The sequence below is a fragment of the Medicago sativa genome, chromosome 2 (assembly GCF_051527215.1).
Source record: "Medicago sativa cultivar Bolivia chromosome 2, Bolivia_mono, whole genome shotgun sequence".
Classification (NCBI taxonomy): Eukaryota; Viridiplantae; Streptophyta; class Magnoliopsida; order Fabales; family Fabaceae; genus Medicago; species Medicago sativa.
Window position 1 is genome coordinate 12,441,166 of NC_140750.1, and position 20,215 is coordinate 12,461,380.

Consider the following 20,215-nt stretch of genomic DNA (forward strand, 5'->3'; position numbering starts at 1 on the left):
CATTCAAAAAATTGATGTATGAAAAAAAAAAAGATGAAATGAATGATGAAAAAGGGACCAAACTTTGAAACATGTGAGTAACTTCAAACTCGATTGTCCCTAAAAGTTATAAATATTCTCTAGTACCTTTGCATTGATTGTTATTCCACAAGGTGAATGATCGTAGGATTGAATTTGTTCTTTAACTTCCGTAGGAATGCCTAACTCTAATTTTGTGTAGCCTACTTATCCAAATATGTCCCACCTTTCACCTAAGCCCCGTTATAACCCTAAAGACCTCAAAAGTGTGTAATGATATTGACTTTGATTGATGTTTAGAAACTTTTCAAGCGTATGGTAATATGTAGATCTGCATGTCGACTGGTAGAACCCTATTTCAAATATTTGCGTGGAGTTGTGAAGTGGTGGATGCATACAAGTCAAACTAGCTCATCATTAGCTAGTAAGGTGTTGAACTTTTGGGTACTACTGCTTGAATAGGTAATTGTTATTTCACTGTCGATTGTCAGCTTTGCAAGTAAATTCCTTGAGGACAAGGAATGGTTTAAGTTTGGGGTTGTGATGACACCTTGTCATTACGTAATTTTATATGTATTTTCATCACAAAAAGGAGTTCACAGAAGACTTATGCAGCAAAAAGAGCAGAAAAACTGAAGGAAACGCAAAGAAATAAAACGTGTCACGATTTGGTACAAACGTGACACGATTTGGGAAGCACAAGAAGCCTTGTTTCGACATTAGGAAAACGTGTCACGATTGGTAAAACGTGACACGATTTGGTGAAACCCTAATTCAGTTTCTTGCTCCAGAAGGTAAAAACGTGTCACGATTCACTTAAAACGTGACACGATTTGGGCGATATTCTGTGCCTATTTATGCTGAAGTCTATTCCAAAAACAGGGGTTACGAATTCTAGAGAGCCAAGTGCGATTTTACAACTACAAGGAGGACCAGGAGGACGATTTCTTCATCTTCCAACCACTTTGTGTATGTTTTATTACCTCTAATGATTATGTTATTTGTAAACATTATTATGAGTAGCTAAATCCATTAGAGGTTAGGTCTGAGATGATTCGTTGTAACCCTAATTGAGATATTATGTTGTGAAACTCTATTTATTGTGAATGATATTCTAGTCTTTATTCAATTCAATTGTTCTTAATGCTTTTTATATCCTGATCAAATATAAATATGATTTTGTGAGAATGAATGACTACTGACCATAGCTTTCTACTTAGACCTATTGAATTGTTCTAATAAACATGGTTAGTCTAGGAATGGATAATCGTTTATTAGTGATGTTAGGTTAACGTGCTTTAAACCTTCAAAGATTATTAGACCACCTAAGGGATTAGGGGCTGTAGTTTAAGGAGAGGGTCCTAACTCAAGGGATTGATTAGGACTATTTTGTTAACTATCGTGGGATTAGAAGATCATTCATACGAATAGGTGCAACATAACAATTAGGGGAACATAGATGATTCGAAAGACCTAAACTCATCTCTCTCTTATTCTTGAAAACCAATTTATTTTTAGCAATTATTTTTATGCAATCAAACCAATCTACTGCCTAGTGGCAAATCAAAATAACCTTTATACATCCTAAAATACAACGTAGTTGAATTATTGAGATTAAAAACAGTCCTCGTGGGATCGATATTTTTACTACTTCGATAGTATTTGGTGCACTTGCCAAACGTCTATCACATACTTCTGGCCATACCAAGGAGACTTCTGTTTCTCCTTTCAGCAAGTCCATTATGTTGAGGAGTGTAGGGAGCTGTGACTTCATGAATGATGCCCTGATTTGAGCAATAGGATTCAAAATCTCTAGAGGTATACTCACCACCTCCATCAGTTCTTAGGATCTTCAGCTTCATACCACTCTGATTTTCAACTAACACCTTGAACTTCTTAAAAACTTCTAGAGCTTCACTCTTAAGTTTTATCAGATATAACCATAGCATCCTTGAATATTCATCCACAAATGTGATGAAATACCTATTTCCACTGTATGTAGGAGTTTCTATAGGTCCACATATATCTGAATGCACCACATTCAATACATGCTTTGCTCTCATCTTCAAATCAGACTTGAAAGCTGACCTAGAATGCTTTCCTACTAAACATATGCTGCATGACTTTTCAGGGATCTTCACACTTAGCTCCCCAATAACCATATTCTTAGTTTTCAGTAAACATAGACTCCTATAGTTCAAGTGTCCATACCTTCTATGCCCGAGTTCAGATTCTTCATCTTTCACTGAAGCTTTATAACAGATCTGCTCCTTATTCACTATGCTGGTTTTGAAGGTTCTGTTCTTTGTAAGCTTTGACTGCAGTATGAGCTTCTTCAATGGATTGTACAGCTTTAAGGTTTCATCCTGCATAGTTACTGAATAACCTTTCTCTATGAGCTGACCTACACTCATAAGATTGCACTTCATTCCAGGAACATAGAGTACCTCTTCTATCACTGCTCTTTTTCCATCACTTCCTTGTATGATCACATTTCCCATACCTTCAGCTTTCATACTTCTGCAATCTGCCAATCTCACACTGGTTTTCTTGCTATCATCAAATTCACCCAGCCATTCCTTCTTACCCGTCATGTGATTTGAGCACCCAGTATCAAGATACCAAGTATCTGATACTGCTTCTGACTCTTTGTCACTTGTAGTAGCCATTAACATGACTGTATCAGCATCAGAATGTGAATCTTCTTGGGCAACATTAGCTTCTTGCTCTTTGTTCTTTCCCTTTCTATCTTTGTTGAACCAACATTCAGAAGCATAATGCCCATATTTTTCACAACAATAACATTGTACCTTTCTTTTATCTTTCTTCCCTTGATTCTTTGAGGAAGATTCAGCTCCATTCTTAGAAGATTCAGGTTTATCACCTTGTTTCTGATTGTTCTTTCCCTTTCTCTTCTTCCACAAATCTTTCTGGGATTCTTGCTGCTTGAATCTTGCAAGCAGTGCCTGTTCCTCATCTTTCTCCACCTTTCTACCAGTTATCTTCATCTCATGAGCTTCTAATGCTCCTTGAAGTTCTTCAATCCTCACTTCATTCAAATCATTGGTTTCCTCATACGTTATCACCAAGTGATCAAATTGAGATGGGAGAGTCCTCAGAATCTTCTCCATAACTGATCTATCAGAAAGGGTTTCACCACAAAGCTTCATCTGATTTGTGATTGTTAGAACAGATTGGAAATAATCCTCAATCTTTTCTTCATCCTTCATTTGAAGCAACTCATACTGTCTTCTCAAAGCCTGTAACTTTATCTTCTTCACTTTATCATCTCCACCGAAATACTTCACCAATGTATCCCATGCCTCCTTTGAACTTTCTGCATCAGCAATTTTCTCAAACTCCTTGTTGTCAACGCATTGATGAATGTAGAACAGAGCCTTGCAATCTTTCTTCTTGGCTTCTCTGTGTGTGTTCCTCTGAACATCAGTGGGATTTTCTGGAAGTGGCTCGAAACCATTGCTAACAATTTCAAGAACATCTTGAAACCCAAAAATCACTTTCATCTGCTTAACCCATCTATCCCAATTCTTCTTTCCATCAAGAACTGGCAAATGCACAGCGATGTTTCCATTGGAATTCATGGTTGATCTTCTTCTTGGATCGAACTATGCTCTAGATACCAATTGTTGGGGTATAACAGTGTTGAATGTGAAGTTGGTGAAGGTTTCTTTGTGATGAAGAAACAGAAAATAACAGAAACTGTTTTAGGGTTAGGGTTTGGGAGAGAAGAATAGAAAAGATAATAGAATTGTGGAAAAACTAAAACTTATTCATGAGGGTTACAATGTTTATATATACAAGAGTAACCTGTGTTACTTGCTTATCAAGTAACTAACAAACTGTAACTAAATCTAGCTAAACATAAGGAAATCTTTTATTACTTAATCACCAAGTAACAAAACCCTAACATGTGGGAAAGCATACAATAGTTTTGAATTACACATCAATAGTGAACACATCAAATTTTGACTACATTAAATCTTATTTCAAAATAACTCGATTTTTATCTTATCTTTTTTCATACACTAATGATGATTGTTACAAAGAAGTTTTAAAATGACAACTACATTAACCATCGACGAAAACTAGGTAAAGTTATTCATGTTGAGTTGACATCGATCAAACTCATTTATTCTTCATTTTTTATTTTTTAAGGAGAAAAATGACGTTTTTATCCTCTAATCAATTGTACTGCGTTTTACCATATATGCATGGTAAGTGTTTTGCACATAACGTCAAAATTTGCTGTGGGAAGTGTTCGTATCATATATCATAGTCCTTTTTCATAGGGGTGGACAGCGGACGGGTTCGGCCGGTTTCCGGGCCCAAAACCCAATTCCGCCGTGAACCGCGGGTGCTATAACCACCCCCCAAACTCGTCCGTTTTTCCGATCGGTTTTGCTGGTTTGCGGTTTTTCGGTTTGTTCGGATAAACGGTTCGGTTTACACGGTTTGTAGATATGAAAGAAAAAAAGTTGACGCTGAAAACAAATGAAGAAGAACCGTCGTTTAAGATGAAAGGGAAAAACATCTAATAAAATCAGATTCAAGAAGGGAAGAAATCAGATTCAACACTCAGAGTTCATGACGCTTCTTGTAGTTTTGCTTATGCAGATCGGAATTCGCGATGCTTCTTTTAGTTCCAACACTTCTTAGTTCTTCCAAAAGAGATCTTATTTAATGATGTGCATGAATAGATGGATGAGAAGATCCTCTCACGAAATGGTGAGTTTCTGTTTCGTTGGAACTGTGAAGAAAAAAGAGAAAGGGTAGGTATCATACTTTTGAGAGAGAAAAAGATGCCAGTACCATTTTGTTTTTTTGAAAGATAAGTTGCAAGGACCATGGCACTTGTTGTTTGTGTGAGAAAGAAAACATAAAATAAAAATAAATAGCTTTGTGATAGTAAAATAGACAACACACGTGATGACATATGATAAAGGGAGAAATAAAAAGTTGTTATCTGACATATGCACGTGGGTCTCAAGGAAAAAGCAAATAGATGTAAGTATTTGTAGCTTCGGTCGGTTTACGGGTTCCGACGGGTCATTTCTTTGCATCCGTTTCCGTCCACTACTAACCAACCATAACCGAACCAGTAACCCGCCTGAACCCGTCAAACCGGTTTGCCCCGCCCGTTGCCCATTTTTTGCTCGCGGGCCGGCCGGGTTTGGACGGGTCGGCCCAATCTGTCCAGCCCTACTTTTTCATAAGCATCGAGTTTATTCGAATCTAAAGCTAGATTATGGTTTCAATAATTGCCTGACTAAAATTTAGGAATATATTAATGAGGATTAGTTATAACACGTCTCAATCTCTCAATTTTTAGTGGGCCACACCCTACCTATCAAGTGTGTGGCAAAAAATCTCCTCCTTGGCTATGCAATTGAATGACACCTTCGCTCACTCGGCAACTCAGCAGCTGCTTGTTGCCTAATTGCTAATCCCTCCGGTCAATATTATAAGCAAAATTCTATTTTTTAGATACATTGAATAATTAATGTATCTAGTCTTTATTGTAGACTAGATACATTAATTATTTAATGTATCTAAATAGTAGAGTTTTGTTTATAATAGTGACCGGATGGAGTATATGAGTACGGTTATTTGAACAACCATATAAGACAACTTATGTGACAACTTCTTTTTTCTCTCTTTTCATTGGTTTAAAAATAATGGAAAGAGAAAAAGGAAGAGAGAGAATAAGAGTATAATGTGGGAAATATGAACATGGTCTCTTAAAAAACAATTGGTTCTTCTAAAGTTATTTTCAATTCAACTCTTAAAATCCATATTTAACTTGATAAAAATGCTAATAAATATAGGGGTGTTCGTGGGTGGGTTTGGGTTGGGTTTGACCAAACACAAATCCAACCAAATAGGGTACTCCGGTTTGGGTGAGGTAAAATAACCACCCGTTATACTATTGGGTGGGTTTGGGCAAACCCACTAATTTTTGGGTTGGGTTGGATTGGGTAATGGGTTACCCAACTTATTTTTCTATTTTTTTTTAATATTAAATGACTAAATGACAAGTCCTCATTATTTTGTTTTAAAATAATATTCTACTTTTTAATTTTCTTAAAAAAAATGTTTAACTTATTTTACTATAATTTTATGCATCGTAGAATATCAAACAATATACTCCATCATAAAATACTTGCAACAAACTAAAGTTGCATGACATAAAATTGCATTAGTATCAAAATAACCAAAAAGTGCAACATATTAATTTGTAACTCTGGTATCTTTTGATTTTCAATATATAGGGTATAATGTGTATGTTTTGGAAATATAACTTTCTTCTACCCTATGAAAGATAAAAAATATTAACATTATTGGGTAAGTGGGTTTTTTGGGTTTGGGTCTAATTTTACCCGAAACTCATTTATTTTTATGGGTTTTTCATTTTTATAAACCATACCCACCCAATTACCCAACCCAACCCATTTTTTTGGGTTTTTTGGGTGGGTTTGACCGGGTTTTCTGGGTTGACCCAACCCATGAACACCCCTAAATAAATACCCAATAAATAGGAGCGAAACTATGAGTATCAAAGGGGTAGCTTCACAGCCCTAATGTTCCCTTCTCGAAACTCTATTGGGCATGCAATAATGCAAAAGGGATTCTTTTCCCACCCTTCTCTTTTTTCGTGTACCCTATTTGGATTATAAAATCTGAAAAAATGAGGGTTTCTAAGAGCGATTTCACTAGGGCAGAGCATCGGTCGGTTTTGGCCAGGTTTAGACTGAAAAACGCAAAACCGACAATAACCAATGAAGACAAAAAGCCACCCATCTACTTGCACGGTTTTTTCGGGTGGCGGTTAAATCGGACCGATTTGGTCAGGTAAGTAGAGAGGAAAGTCTACTGTAACTCTTGAAGAAGAAAAAAAGTGTCAAGTTGCTTCTTTTTTATTCACTAAAAATATATTAAAAATAGTAATTGTAGGTAATTCTTACTCTAGTACTCAAGTAAGTTTATAAGAAGTTGAAACTTTGACTTTTTCTTGGAAATAATACTGAATCGATGACTGACTGTGATTTAATGGGTAGTATTTCTTGACTCAATAACATAGTGACATAGCTATATATGCGGTCGGTTATGACATAGTGACATACCCAAATGACAAAGAAACAGACGATTATGCACAAGAAAATGTACTGACGCACCCATGGGCATGACCCAGGCGCCTCATGCACGCAAAATAACACTCAGGCGCCCGTGGGAGTGTTTCATATTCCCTAGGCATGCCAAATTAACACTTGCGTGCCTAAGGTGTGTAACCCATGTGGGCATGCTGACTTCATGAAGTAACTGTTTTTTGCTATTTTTAAGTGGAAAAGCCCAATTTTTAGGCCCAAATCAAGGTGGAAATCAAGCCTATAAATACAACTCCTCTCATTCATAATTTTTCATTCTAAATGAAGCGGTTCAAGAGGAAGACAAGCACTAGAGTTTAAAGGGAAGAGTATCTATCCTCGCTCTAAGTTTCTAGGGTATGTTTTAATTTCTTTTGTAATTTGTTTTTAGTTATCATGATTAACTAAACTTTATTTTGGTAGAGTTTTAAGATGAACCTCTATTTTATTTGTTTGATCTATTTAATTTAAGTTCTTTATTCAATTATTTAATGAATCCAGATTAATTTTATTATGCAAATTTTTAGTTTCACCTGAAGCGAACTAACCCTGAGATAAAAGTAATTAGGAAGTGACATACCTATTATTGGTGAAAATCTACTAGAATCAGGAAGTAACTAAGATAACGATGTAACAAAAAAAAGTTATTGAACCTAGGAACTAGCATAATAATTTTACTCTTCTTACATCATTGGTAAGGTAGACAAGATAGGGTTGTTCGTTTGTAGAACTACCGAAAGAGAGAGTATGTTGATGTACTTCTAAGATTCATAGATTAGGAAGAGCATTTAGATGAAAATTTAGGAATTCTTCTTCTTAATTGTTTCAATTACCTCTAAGAGAGCAAGACCCCACACTAATAATCCTTGCGAAGGTGTACGGACCCTATAGGATTGATGACCATATACTGTAGCGTGCGTATAACGTTAGTGTGATCAGTAGGTGCAACTTGACAGCTGAAGGAGAATAAAACCTCATGAACTCATCACTTAAATGGAAGACATATAACCAATCCCTGAATAATGCTTGACTATTTTAATTTCAACAAATGGATAGAGAGGATTCAAATAATCCTAACCGCCGTTATCATTCTGCAATCAAAACAGGTTACTTCTAAACTCTCGCTATGAGAAAATTTATCAAATTGCACTAACTCCCCCTTTACCTTTTATTTTATTTATTGTTTTATGTTTTTAAATAAGTAACACGAATTGCCTAGTTGGAACGACAATTCATTTTTTTTTGAAAGAATGGAACGACAATTCATGTGGATGCGATAATCTACTTACACTTTATTACTTGGAAAACGATTTGGTACACTTGCCTAAATTCGACAATCAAAAAGCAATTGAAATTTTCATAATACTTTTTGTAAAATTTTCATAATATAATTTTTGTATACTTTACGAACTAAATTGACAGATTTTATATACTTTAAAACTAATTATTTTTATATAATTTATGGACTATTATTATTATTATTATTATTATTATTATTATTATTATTATTATTATTATTATTATTATTATTATTATTATTATTATGGTTAATTAAGTAAATGGTCCCTATAAATATTCAGAATTTTGTTTTTAGTCCCTACAAAATAAAATCACACTTTTTAGTCCCTGTGACATTTTCCTTAAGCATTTTAGGGACCAAAAATGTTGAGGGAAATCTTTTACGGGGACTAAAAATGCTGATGAAAAATTTTATAGGGATTAAAAAGTGTGATTTTATTTTGTAAGGACTAAAAACAAAATTCTGAATATTTATAGGGACCATTTACTTAATTAACCCTTATTATTGTTGTTGTTGTTGTTGTTATTATTATTATTATTATTATTATTATTATTATTATTATTATTATTATTATTATTATTATTATTATATGTCACGAAATACATGAATTAATAAAAAAAGAAAAGAAAAGATGCGAGATGGGGGGCCCAGTTCGAGATAATCTTACAGGAATCCAATTACCATCGTTTACTTCTTTATTAATGATCTGAGACAGAGCTTCCTTGCAAATAACAAATAGATAGGGAGATATGGGATCACCTTGTCTTAACCCTCTCGTCGGAGCAAAGGAAGGAAGCCTTTTCCCATTCCAAAGAATGGACATAGATGAGTTGGTAACACAATGCATGATCAACTTGATAGTTATGGCAGGGAACCTGCATTTTCTTTGCTTGATAGTTATGGCAAGCTACAATTATAGCCAACATTTTGCAGCGTTTTGCCAATTGCTCTGGCCTCAAGGTGAATATCATGAAATCTAAAGTTTTCTGCTCTTCTTCCACTAGGAGGGGGAAAATTGATTCAATTTTTGCTCACACTGGGATTCAACGCACTCCCTCGCTTGAAAAGTACTTGGGTTTTCCTATGCTACATGGGCGCCTTCAACGTAGGGATTTTGAGTTTCTTGAGTAAAAAGTTAGCCATAAGTTGGCATCGTGGCAAAACAAACTATTAAATAAGGCGGGGCGTTTAACTTTTGACAAGTCTGTGTTGAACTCTATTCCCAATGATTATATGCAAATTGCTTGGTTGCCGCAAACTATTTGTGATTCTATTGATAGAATGGCTCGTAATTTTTTATGGAAGGGCAATTCTGATGGTGGTGTGCATCTAGTTGGTTGGCGCAAAATATCGAAACCGAAGAATCTAGGTGGGCTTGGGATTTGGAAGGCACGTTAGGCTAATACCGCGATGCTGGGTAAGCTTGTTTGGAGACTCCATCAAGAGTCTAATGCGCTTTGGGCTCAAGTTTTAAAGCATAAGTATGTTAAAGGAACAACCTTTCTCGACATGAATAAGAAACCGGGATCGAGTGTTTGGAACACAATTATGAAAGCTCTCTACGTGCTTAAAGATGGTTTTGAGTTTCGACTGGGCGATGGGAGTTCCTCCTTCTGGTTGTCAAATTGGTCTACAGATGGGAAGCTAGCTGTAAAAGTGCCTTTTGTGGATATTCATGACCTGCAGTTACAAGTTAAAGATGTCTATGTGAATGGGAATTGGAATTTTAATTTGCTCTACACGAACCTCCCTTCTGAAGTGCGCGACCGATTGCAATCCCTTCCTCTCTGCTTGAACGCTTTGGTGCCTGGTCGTATTACATGGAAAGGCAATTTGGATGGCATATATATACACCTCCAGGGATGGATACTACTGGCTAAATAGAAATGAATTTGTGATAATTTATCCTCAAGATGAGAGGTTAATAACCAAGTAATTAGAGTCAAGTATTAATGAAATTCTTATAGTAGAAATGTTTGTGAGAAACTGAGTTTAATGTCCAAGTGAAAAAATGTTTTTGTCAGATTTTACTTTACTTTTAGTTGAACTCCAGATTATAATAGGTGCTCTTTTTCCTAAGAACCGGAGGGTTGATACAAAAAAAAAAAAGTTGTATTATAAACAAGGTGTGGCAAAAAGGAACTAAATTGAAAATTTTTGTATATTTTATGGACTATTTTTTTTATTATTCACATTTATAAATATATGTCACAAAATACATTTCTACCAAGGAAAAGAAATAAACAATACGCCAGATTATACAGAGGGAAGGTCGTCAAAAAGTGAATGACACATCGCATTGTGCGGAGCGAATATCAAGCATACTTCCATTTTTTACCACAACTTTTATTGGAAATGTTATTTAAAGTTGATCATTGGTTTAAATATTTCTTTGGCTTTCTTTAACTGTTCACATGGTTTCGATCTTGGATTCATATGCATGTACTTTTCCATACGTATTCTTCCCGCTCAAATTGTGTCTTCTTTCTTCGGTCTTAGCTTTTGCCATCTTCCTTTCTCTTTCTCAAGACATGTATTCTCTAATTGCATGGTTTAACAACTGTAGAAGTGAGGACCATTAGATCTAGAAAGATGTTTTTTTCCCACTAAATCTATGGGTTTTCATATATATATATATATATATATATATATATATATATATATATATATATATATATATATATATATATATATATATATATAAGAGAGAGAGAGAGAGAGAAATGATATATGATATTTATACAATCATTTTGTGATAATTTTTTGTCAATTCTCTATCTCATACTTACATTATGTTCTTAATCTCTCTCTTCTTTTTCCCTTCTCTATTGTTATTAACGAGAGAAAAAAATTGTCATAAAGGGTTTACAAATATCAATATTACTAGTTTGACCAATTTATCCTCAAAATAAGTTGTTTGCAATTGCTTCTAATCAAAGTGGCACATTGGAAATGTTTCCATGTCTAGTTGACCAATTTATCCTCAAAATAAGTTGTTTGCAATTGCTTCTAATCAAAGTGGCACATTGGAAATGTTTCCATGTCTAGTGGGGAAAAGGGTGTAGGTGACAACTTATCGTGTCTCGTTCATGTTTCTAGTGTGAAGGATCCATGTATTCTTCTACATGACCGTCCAAATCAAATTGAAGACAATGTTTTAATATTAAAAATGAGTGCCTAATGAAAAAAAATAAAAAAGACTCGTCCTCTATGTATATTGTAGATAACATCAATAATATTAAAAATAGTCATCCTTGTAACTAACATCAATAACATTTTTTTTTACATTAAAAATAAGCTTAATTGTAGTTTTAGCCCCCTAACTTTTCTAAAGTTGCGATTTTGGCCCCCTAAGAATAAAAACTACAAAACCGCCCCCTAATTTTTGTAACTGTGGCAGTTTTGGCCCCAAGGCCAATTTTGACTCGGTCTACGCTGACGTGGCACCCTATGTGAGGTGCCACGTGTCATTTTTTTTATTTTTATTTTTGCCTTGGGGGGCCAAAACTGCTATAGTTGCAAAACTTAGGGGTGGTTTTGTAGTTTTTTTCCTTAGGGGGCCAAAATCGCAACTTTGGTAAAGTTAGGGGGATAAAACTGCAATTAAGCCTAAAAATAAACATCAATAACATCAAATATGTAAAATGGGACCAAGTAAACTAACCTTTACATATTATTAACATCGTAAATGCGAAACAATTTCTTATTTTCATTCAAAAAAAACCTCACATGCAAATATTTTCAATTAACCGGTGTATTGTGTAATTATTTTCTTTTAACCTCACATATTATTAACCGGTGTATTGTGTAATAATTTTCTTTTAACCTCACATATTATTAACCGGTGTATTGTGTAATTACTTTACAAAGAGAGGTTGTTTTAAAAATGAAGGTATGCTCGTTATTTTCATGCCACATTGTACGACGCAAATAACGAGCATACCTCCATTTTTAAAACAACCTCTCTTTGTAAAGTTCTATAAAGTTGACCATTGTTTTTAAGGTTTCTTCGGTTTTCTTTTACCCTCACATGGTTTTAAAGTTGGATTCATTTGCATGTATTCACCCTGCTCACATTTTGTCTTCTTTATTTGTTGTTACCTTTTGCCAGCTTCGTTCCATTTTTTCTATACATTTATTCTCTACAACAACTGTATGGTAAAACTGTTGTAATGGTGCGGACCGTTCGATTTAGAAAGAGAAAATTAATTTCTCTAAATTGAAGGGTCTCCACAACTGCCAATCATATATATACAACCATTGTGGGGGATCAAAATAATTTTTTTTTTCTCGATTCTTCATCTACCCTTTGTTAATCAGCTAGTTTTATTTTTTAAAGACCATCATCAATTATTAATTATGCATTTCCAACAAAAAATAAATAAATTATGCATGAATTATCAAAAAAATAACCTTTGAGGAGTGCTAGAAACACATTATTTTCAATACTCTTTCTAACACTCACTTGTTTATTTGATGAAATTAATGTTGGTCCTATATTTTTGAAATGGATCTAGCAAAAAGAGGGCACTCACGTGCTCGTCTTTCCGCTCTTTTTATAAAGCTGACGTTTGAAAACTATGATCGGTGTTTTTTTTTATGAAATTTTGATTTTAATTAAAATTAAAAATATAAATATTTGTTGCTTTCAAGTTATAACAAACCAAACTAATCATGATTATCTATTTCAATGACACCAACAATGTAATAAAAAAATATAATCTAAATTCTTTTTTTTAATGACACCAACAACAATCTTTATTATAAAAAAAAATTGTTTAAGGGAATAATTGAGATAATGAAAAACTAAGTATAAATATACTCATCTAATTTGTTACACTTTTTAAATGATAAAGGAAAAAAATAACCAAACATATATATATATATATATATATATATATATATATGGGTTTTGCTACAATAGACCCACCTCTTTTTATGAAGGTCTATTTTAGCATCATGCACCTTTTCATTTGGACCAAAAACCCATTTTTTTTCTTTTTGAAAAAATTAAAACTGAAGGATAGAATTGTAATTTAGATTTAGTGATTAATGTTATTTATTTCTGGTTTCTTTTTTGTTCTTCATATCCCTCCCTCTCTCACTGCTTCTCTCTCTCGATTCCCTTTTCATTCTTCTTCCATATTTTTTTCTTCAATAATTTCTACCAACAACTCCAAGCAACTGAAGCTGCTTTTTTTGCAACATCAATGAGGTCAACACATCAAGCAATCTCTTCATTCCATCGATGCTCTTGTAGATAAATAATCTGCAAAATTGAAAATCAAATTAACCCTCAACCAGTTTTATATTAATAATAATAAACTGCAGGAAATCATGTGTGCTTGAATTTGTTCTTTCCCTTCACTACAACAACACTTTCTTCGGCAACCATTTCTTTCTCTAAGATATCCATTCTTCTCACTTAATCATATTATAAGAACAAAAGCCAATTGAGTCGATTTAAACTTGATTTTGCTTAACCAAAAATGGAGGAATTTGTGTTATTTTTGTTGAAGAAAGGAACACGACTGCAACTAATGGCAGAGACAGAAAGAGATAATCAACGCGAGAGAGAACGAGATGACACCCCATAATTAATTACACTCGTAAATTACTGTTTTATCCCTTAGTTTTGATTTTTTCCAAGAAACAAAGATTGGGTTTTTGGTCCAACTGAAAAGGTGCATGATGCTAAAATAGACCTTCATAAAAAGAGGTGAGTCTATTGTAGCAAAACCCTATATATATATATATATATATATATATATATATATATATATATATATATATATATCGTGTTTGTTACAATTTTTTTAATATTTAAACTTATTCTTATCTATTTGTTAAATGTATTATTTGTATTGAAAACTGAGGATATTTTTCAAAAGAGAAAAAGCAAGCCCAAAAGCACTGAAAGAAGTTATTTTCTTTATATATAGTATATAAGATTACTATTGTTGTTGCATAAGTAACCATTTTCTACTAGCCTATTACAATAACCATTTATTATTGTTGTTATTACCAGCCTCTTATTCATTATTTTATCGCAATAATTTAGTGCAAGAAGCCATGCAAATTGAGATTCACCCTTTTGTACAGCCTTAGCCTAAAGCATAGTTAGTCCACGTAATGAATCCCGGTAAAAAGATCACAGGAAGGTGACATCATTTGCAGAGACCAGTAAACTATGCTCGGGGATTTTGCTCTTAAATAGAATAATTGAACAAGAATAAAATAACTTGAAACATTTAAATGCAATAATTGACGGGATCGAATAAGAATCAATTTGGCGATAAAAGAAATGTTGGTAACATGTTATCTATATCATATAGTTGTGCAGAAAATAAACCAGTAAATGCATTTGTATGTTCATTATTTTTTTTGTTTGCGTGAGCTTCTACCAGCACCATGCACAAAAAAGCGGCATATTGAGAGGTAACAAGTGGCTGCACAACGCAACTTGTGGCGTCGGGTGGCAATCAACCAAGAAGCACAACGGTGGCGACCGAATAAGAACATTTTTCTTTAGGTTCACCTAATATCTATAAAGCCTCTTAAATATATATCCGGTAAGTATCTACTAGATGTGTATTTAGGAGGCTTTAGAGATATTAAGGGGCCTAAAGAGAAATGCTCAAAGAATTATTTTTCTCTTAATTGGCCTTTAGCCCAGTTCTTCATGATCACAAGGGCCCAAGCCAACAAAACAAATCACCGTTTTAGATCCTTCTTCAACTCGTAACACTTTAACGACTCATGACGCCTCCCAACGGCTACCAAATTCCGGACATCGTTTGTAACAGTCACTCACCCAACCAACCTTTTTGATTGCAGTGATTGGGCTCTTAAGCACACATTATTATATTTTTTTATCAAATAATTTAGTGGTCAGAATTTACTTTTAACTATGAATAAACAGAGTGTTCAACGTTCAAATCTCGACATCTACAACATATTTTTCATAACATGTTAGTTAACTTTTTATAATTGCATCATTAGTGATTTCTGATTAGTGACTCAAATGTCATGCACATGTAAGACTTTTATTTTATTTTGACTCTAAGTCACATGTAAGACTAGAATATCAGTTTTGAATAATAGTTGTTTTTTCTCTTATTAGGACTTTGGAAAGTACGTTTGAAACAAAACAGTCTCAAACAACAACAACCCATTTTTCCGGTCAAAACCAAACAACCGAACAGAGGAAGATGGGTTCTGTTGCAAAGAATGGACTCAACAGTTACGTCAAACAGCTTCAAGAACATCCTCTGAGAACCAAGGTATGTTTCCTCTTCTTTCTCAATCTCTTTCACTTTCAATTTCCCTTATTATTTGTTTTTGTTTTTTGCTTCACCCCTTGTATAACAAAAATCTACTTTTAGTCCTTCAGGTATTGAATTATTGGTGGGTTTATTTTGATTGAGATTGAAATTATTCATAAACTTTTTTCTCATTTACTGTTGCTACCTAATTTTCACATTCTTCATTTTGGGGTAAAACAGGTCATTACTGCTGGTGTGTTGTCAGGGATAAGTGACATAGTGTCTCAGAAGCTTACTGGAATACAGAAACTTCAAGTCAAAAGACTTCTTCTTAAAGTGGTTAGTTTCTTTTCCATTTTGTTTTTCAATTTGAATTAGTCTTAAATTTATGAGATTTTTTTTTAATCAAATTGAATTTGTAGTGTTAAAGGGTTTGGGTTGTTCAATTAGTTTGAGCTAAGTGATTAAAGGTTGATATTTATCATACTGACATAACAATTATCATACTGATATTTATCGTAAAAAATGAATTATAGTGTTGGAACAGCAACTCGGTGCAAAAGATTAAAGAAATGATAAATGCAAATTGCAAACAATGAACACGTAATATTTGTTAATGAAGTTCGGTTAATTGCGCCTACATCTCCGACTGTAGGGCAGCTGATATTTGTCAGTGAAAGATTAGGGTTTACAGTGTACAATTTGTATTTAGATACTGCGGTTCAAATTACAACATCTTCATTATATGAAATATGAGTATGTTATTAGATGATTAGACACATGTCTACAACCCAATTTCAACTTACCCAAAGGGTTTGGACTAGTGGTCATCAGTGAATGTAACCACATGTGTTTGTGTCAGATGCCAAACACGCTATCAATCTGAAATGTCTGTGCTACATAGGTCATGACCAAATTCGTCTACAAGGTAAGAATGTGTACATGGATATTCTCAAGTGGAAGGTTCCTGATTCAATCCATGTTGAAAAAAAAAAAAAAAAAAACTGGTGGAGAGGGTGAATTTGTACAAGTCCTCGGTGCAATGTCTCCGAAGGAAGGAACTTGTGTAGAGATCCAAAAGGCCAACTTCAAACTCATACAAAAACTATATTTTAGAAAGCTAAAAAAAAAATCTTTTGATGATTTTGGTGTGTTAATTGAGAAGTTTATCTCATCACTAAGTTGGTTAGTGCAGTTACCTTCTATTGAATCTCCAATATTCATGTGGAAGAGATAGTACTAGATTATTGAGAATGGACTTGGGTTTGATAAAAAATATTAGGCCTCTATGATCAAAAGCTGTTCTTTAAAATGTTAAATTGGTTCTATTTCTCATCTGGATTTGCCAAAAGAAAAGTATATTGACAAAAATTTCTGAAAGGGTCTATTTCTACAATGTTGCTGCTAATCGGAGCTTTGACTATTTCACACCATTTCTTTTACAATTATTGTATATCTCTGCTTCTTTTTTTTCCATCACATTTATCTTCCTTTCTTTCACAGTCATTTGCAATTTATTATTGCAGTTTTCATTGACTTGTGCCTTTTGTTGTTATATATAAATATATATGCATTACGAATCATATAATTTTTTTTATTGGATGCAGCTTCTTGGAGCCGGTTATCTTGGACCGTTTGGGCACTACTTTCATATAATACTGGAAAAGATTTTCAAAGGAAAGAAAGATTCAAAAACTGTGGTCAAGAGGGTGATACTACAAAATCTTTTCTTCTATTTATCTGCATCTATCCATGACCTAAATTCAGGCCTGACATTCATGTTAATTGTTGTCAATCTTCTTTTCTTCAAAGTGTTTATAGCATGTATAATCAGTTAACTCATGCAGTGTATGGAAATACTTAAAAATTCAGGGCTTACAAAATGTGATATATTACACTCAAATTGCTATGTGAATGAATTGAGTTCTTAAGCTAATACTATTCCAAACACATTTTACACATGACTTTATTTGTAGTTGAATAAGTTTTATATATATATATATATATAGACACACACACACATACTCCTAATGCACACAACAAAGGAGAAAAACATGATAAGTAACTTGCATTTTAAAATTATTTCTTCTTTCTTTGATTATTTTTTCAGGTTCTGATTGAACAGTTGACATCTTCTCCTTTGAACAATTTGGTTTTCATGATATACTATGGATTAGTTATCGAAGGTTAGTCATTTTTAAACATCTAACTTTTTCATTTAGTTGACAGAGCATGGATATACACCAAGTCAAATACATATGGAAAGTATGGACAAATAAAATAATTGTCATCAGTGTCAAAATTTATCTTAAAAACAAACCCAACCCAATGACATTCCTATTCAACTAGTAATTTATTTATTTATCTTAAAAACAAACTGAACAAGATATCCTAAAATGATGTGTGGACATAAACTTACTTATCAGAGTAGTAAGAAGCTCAGTTTTATTTTAGTTCGGTCTCTTGTCACATGTTGGTATTATGAGAGCTCCATAATGGGTCAACTCGACTTAAATTAGTGGGTGTTTGGTAACCAAGTGGGTTACCGCCACCTCACGTTTCAACCCTTTCCACCGCAATTTTCTTGAAGCTGCAATTGTTAGCTTCAGCTGAACGTGTGGTTGTAACGTGAATTTTGAAAATACCAAACACAGGCTTAGTGGTCTTTGAAAGAAAAAAAAAAACGGTATGCATGATACAATGGACCTGACTCTCGGCGGTAAAGAGAATCATGCACTCACACAGCTGTTTGATTTCACCTGTCCGATGATGATTGGGTGGCTCAGCTTTAAATTCTAACATATCAGTTTTAAAATGTAATTTGGAATGGATTTAACTGATATGCATTTACAGTATAACAAAAGATTTTTTATGCTCTCAATTAATCATAATAGTTTGTTGACCAAAAACATTTGATTTTAATCATATGTATCTTAAAAGCCATACAAAAGATGGATTGTGATTAGTTGCCAATGTAAAAAGTTGTACACAAACTATGCATCAAGATCAATCTCATTTGCAATACGATCGGTCCCATTTTTATCCCATTTCCATTTATGTGTAAAATGGATGCCATGTTGGTAGTTATGTATATAATGTAAAAGTGGACTGCAGGCCAACCTTGGGTGAATGTGAAAGCTAGAGTGAAGAAGGGTTATCCATCAGTGCAGAAAGCATCATGGACGGTAATCTTGTAGTACAATTGTAGTATCAAGCAGAATTTACTTTTTATTTTGACTGAAAACAGAATTTACTTCAAGAATTGATTTATATTGTTTCTGACTTTAAGATCTCCATTGAATTGAACTGCAGTTCTGGCCTGTTGTTGGGTGGATAAATTACAAATTCATGCCTCTTCATTTCCGTGTTGTTTTCCACAGCTTAGTAGCATTTGTCTGGTACACCCTTTTTTTCTCTTGTCTTTCTCTCAACTTTCCTTAACTTCTTAAGTGTGTATAGTTTGAGGTTTGTGTGCTTAATTGTTGCTATAGACTAACGGCTGTTTGGCCTCTGCCAACACCAACACAACAAACACGCTAAATTGTCGTTCTTTTTAGTAAACAACAACTGAAATGAGATCATTCATTATATATGCTGTTTTATTTCAGGGGGATATTTTTGAACCTTCGAGCACGATCTATGACATTGACTAAATCTTGAGGGAAATGAGATTCCAATATATAGTAGATGCTTCTACTTATTAGTACTCCTTTAGTAGTTTGTTGTGTCCTTATTTTATTTCTGTGTGCTTGTGTGTAATTGTTGAAATAAGCAGTAATCAAGCAAGACATTATTGTTTATTGCAACTTTGTACATGAGAGAATACATTTTTTGGAGAAAGAACGTTTACTTTCTTAAAGACCATTACCGGTTAGATGCTCATAGTTAAAATGCTATGGCAACTTTATGAATAAAGTAATAATCTCTCAAACTTTGGAGTTTCATAAACAGAACATCACAATTTGGCAAATTATGATCATTGTACCAAGGCACTCAAACACTGCACTAGTTACATTGTTTCACCGACCTCTGGTGGAGTGTTTTTGCAAAAGATTTTTGGTTTTTGCAAATTCACAGCTTCCCCATATGCTCTTTCATAAGCCTTGGAAAACAAAAAATAATTGTTAGCAAATAGAATGTGTGCGAGGAGAATGGGGACTCCTCTACACACTCTAGAATCGTGAGTATCTCCTCGATTCAGCCCTTTCTATCGGTGTTGTCAAACTTTTCCTTACATGTTACAAAGGATCATCCTATCTCAAACCTCTTTTGCGATAAATTGGGTCCAATCCCTCTCCACTCAATGAACTGAATATTCAACTTACTCCAACCATACTTATTCACTCCATCTATTTCTCATGAAAATCCATTATGAGTGTGACCTTCAAAAGATTAGCTTAGCTCATTTCCGCATAGGCTTTACGTTTATAAGTGCTTCTAGAGTTTATGTAGTGAATGTCTAAATCACA

The 20,215-nt window shown here is 33.8% G+C and overlaps 1 protein-coding gene across 1 annotated transcript; it reads left to right on the plus strand.

Moving 5' to 3' along the window:
* The first annotated feature begins 15,628 nt into the window (after positions 1-15,628).
* On the plus strand, positions 15,629-19,677 carry LOC146944625 (peroxisomal membrane protein PMP22-like). The gene is made up of 7 exons (XM_085742977.1): positions 15,629-15,764; positions 15,987-16,085; positions 17,354-17,455; positions 17,857-17,932; positions 18,861-18,931; positions 19,059-19,144; positions 19,355-19,677. The coding sequence occupies exons 1-7, from the start codon at positions 15,693-15,695 to the stop codon at positions 19,404-19,406; spliced, it is 558 nt and encodes a 185-aa protein (XP_085599103.1). The 5' UTR covers positions 15,629-15,692; the 3' UTR covers positions 19,407-19,677.
* The last annotated feature ends 538 nt before the right edge of the window (positions 19,678-20,215 follow it).

What these genes read in the sequence shown, in the direction of transcription:
- LOC146944625 (XM_085742977.1), top strand. Translation starts at nt 15,693, where the DNA reads ATGGGTTCTGTTGCAAAGAATGGACTCAACAGTTACGTCAAACAGCTT. An exon ending in AAAGACTTCTTCTTAAAGTG is followed by an intron (nt 16,086 to 17,353) that starts GTTAGTTTCTTT and finishes TATTGGATGCAG; the next exon opens with CTTCTTGGAGCCGGTTATCT. An exon ending in TGCAGAAAGCATCATGGACG is followed by an intron (nt 18,932 to 19,058) that starts GTAATCTTGTAG and finishes ATTGAACTGCAG; the next exon opens with TTCTGGCCTGTTGTTGGGTG.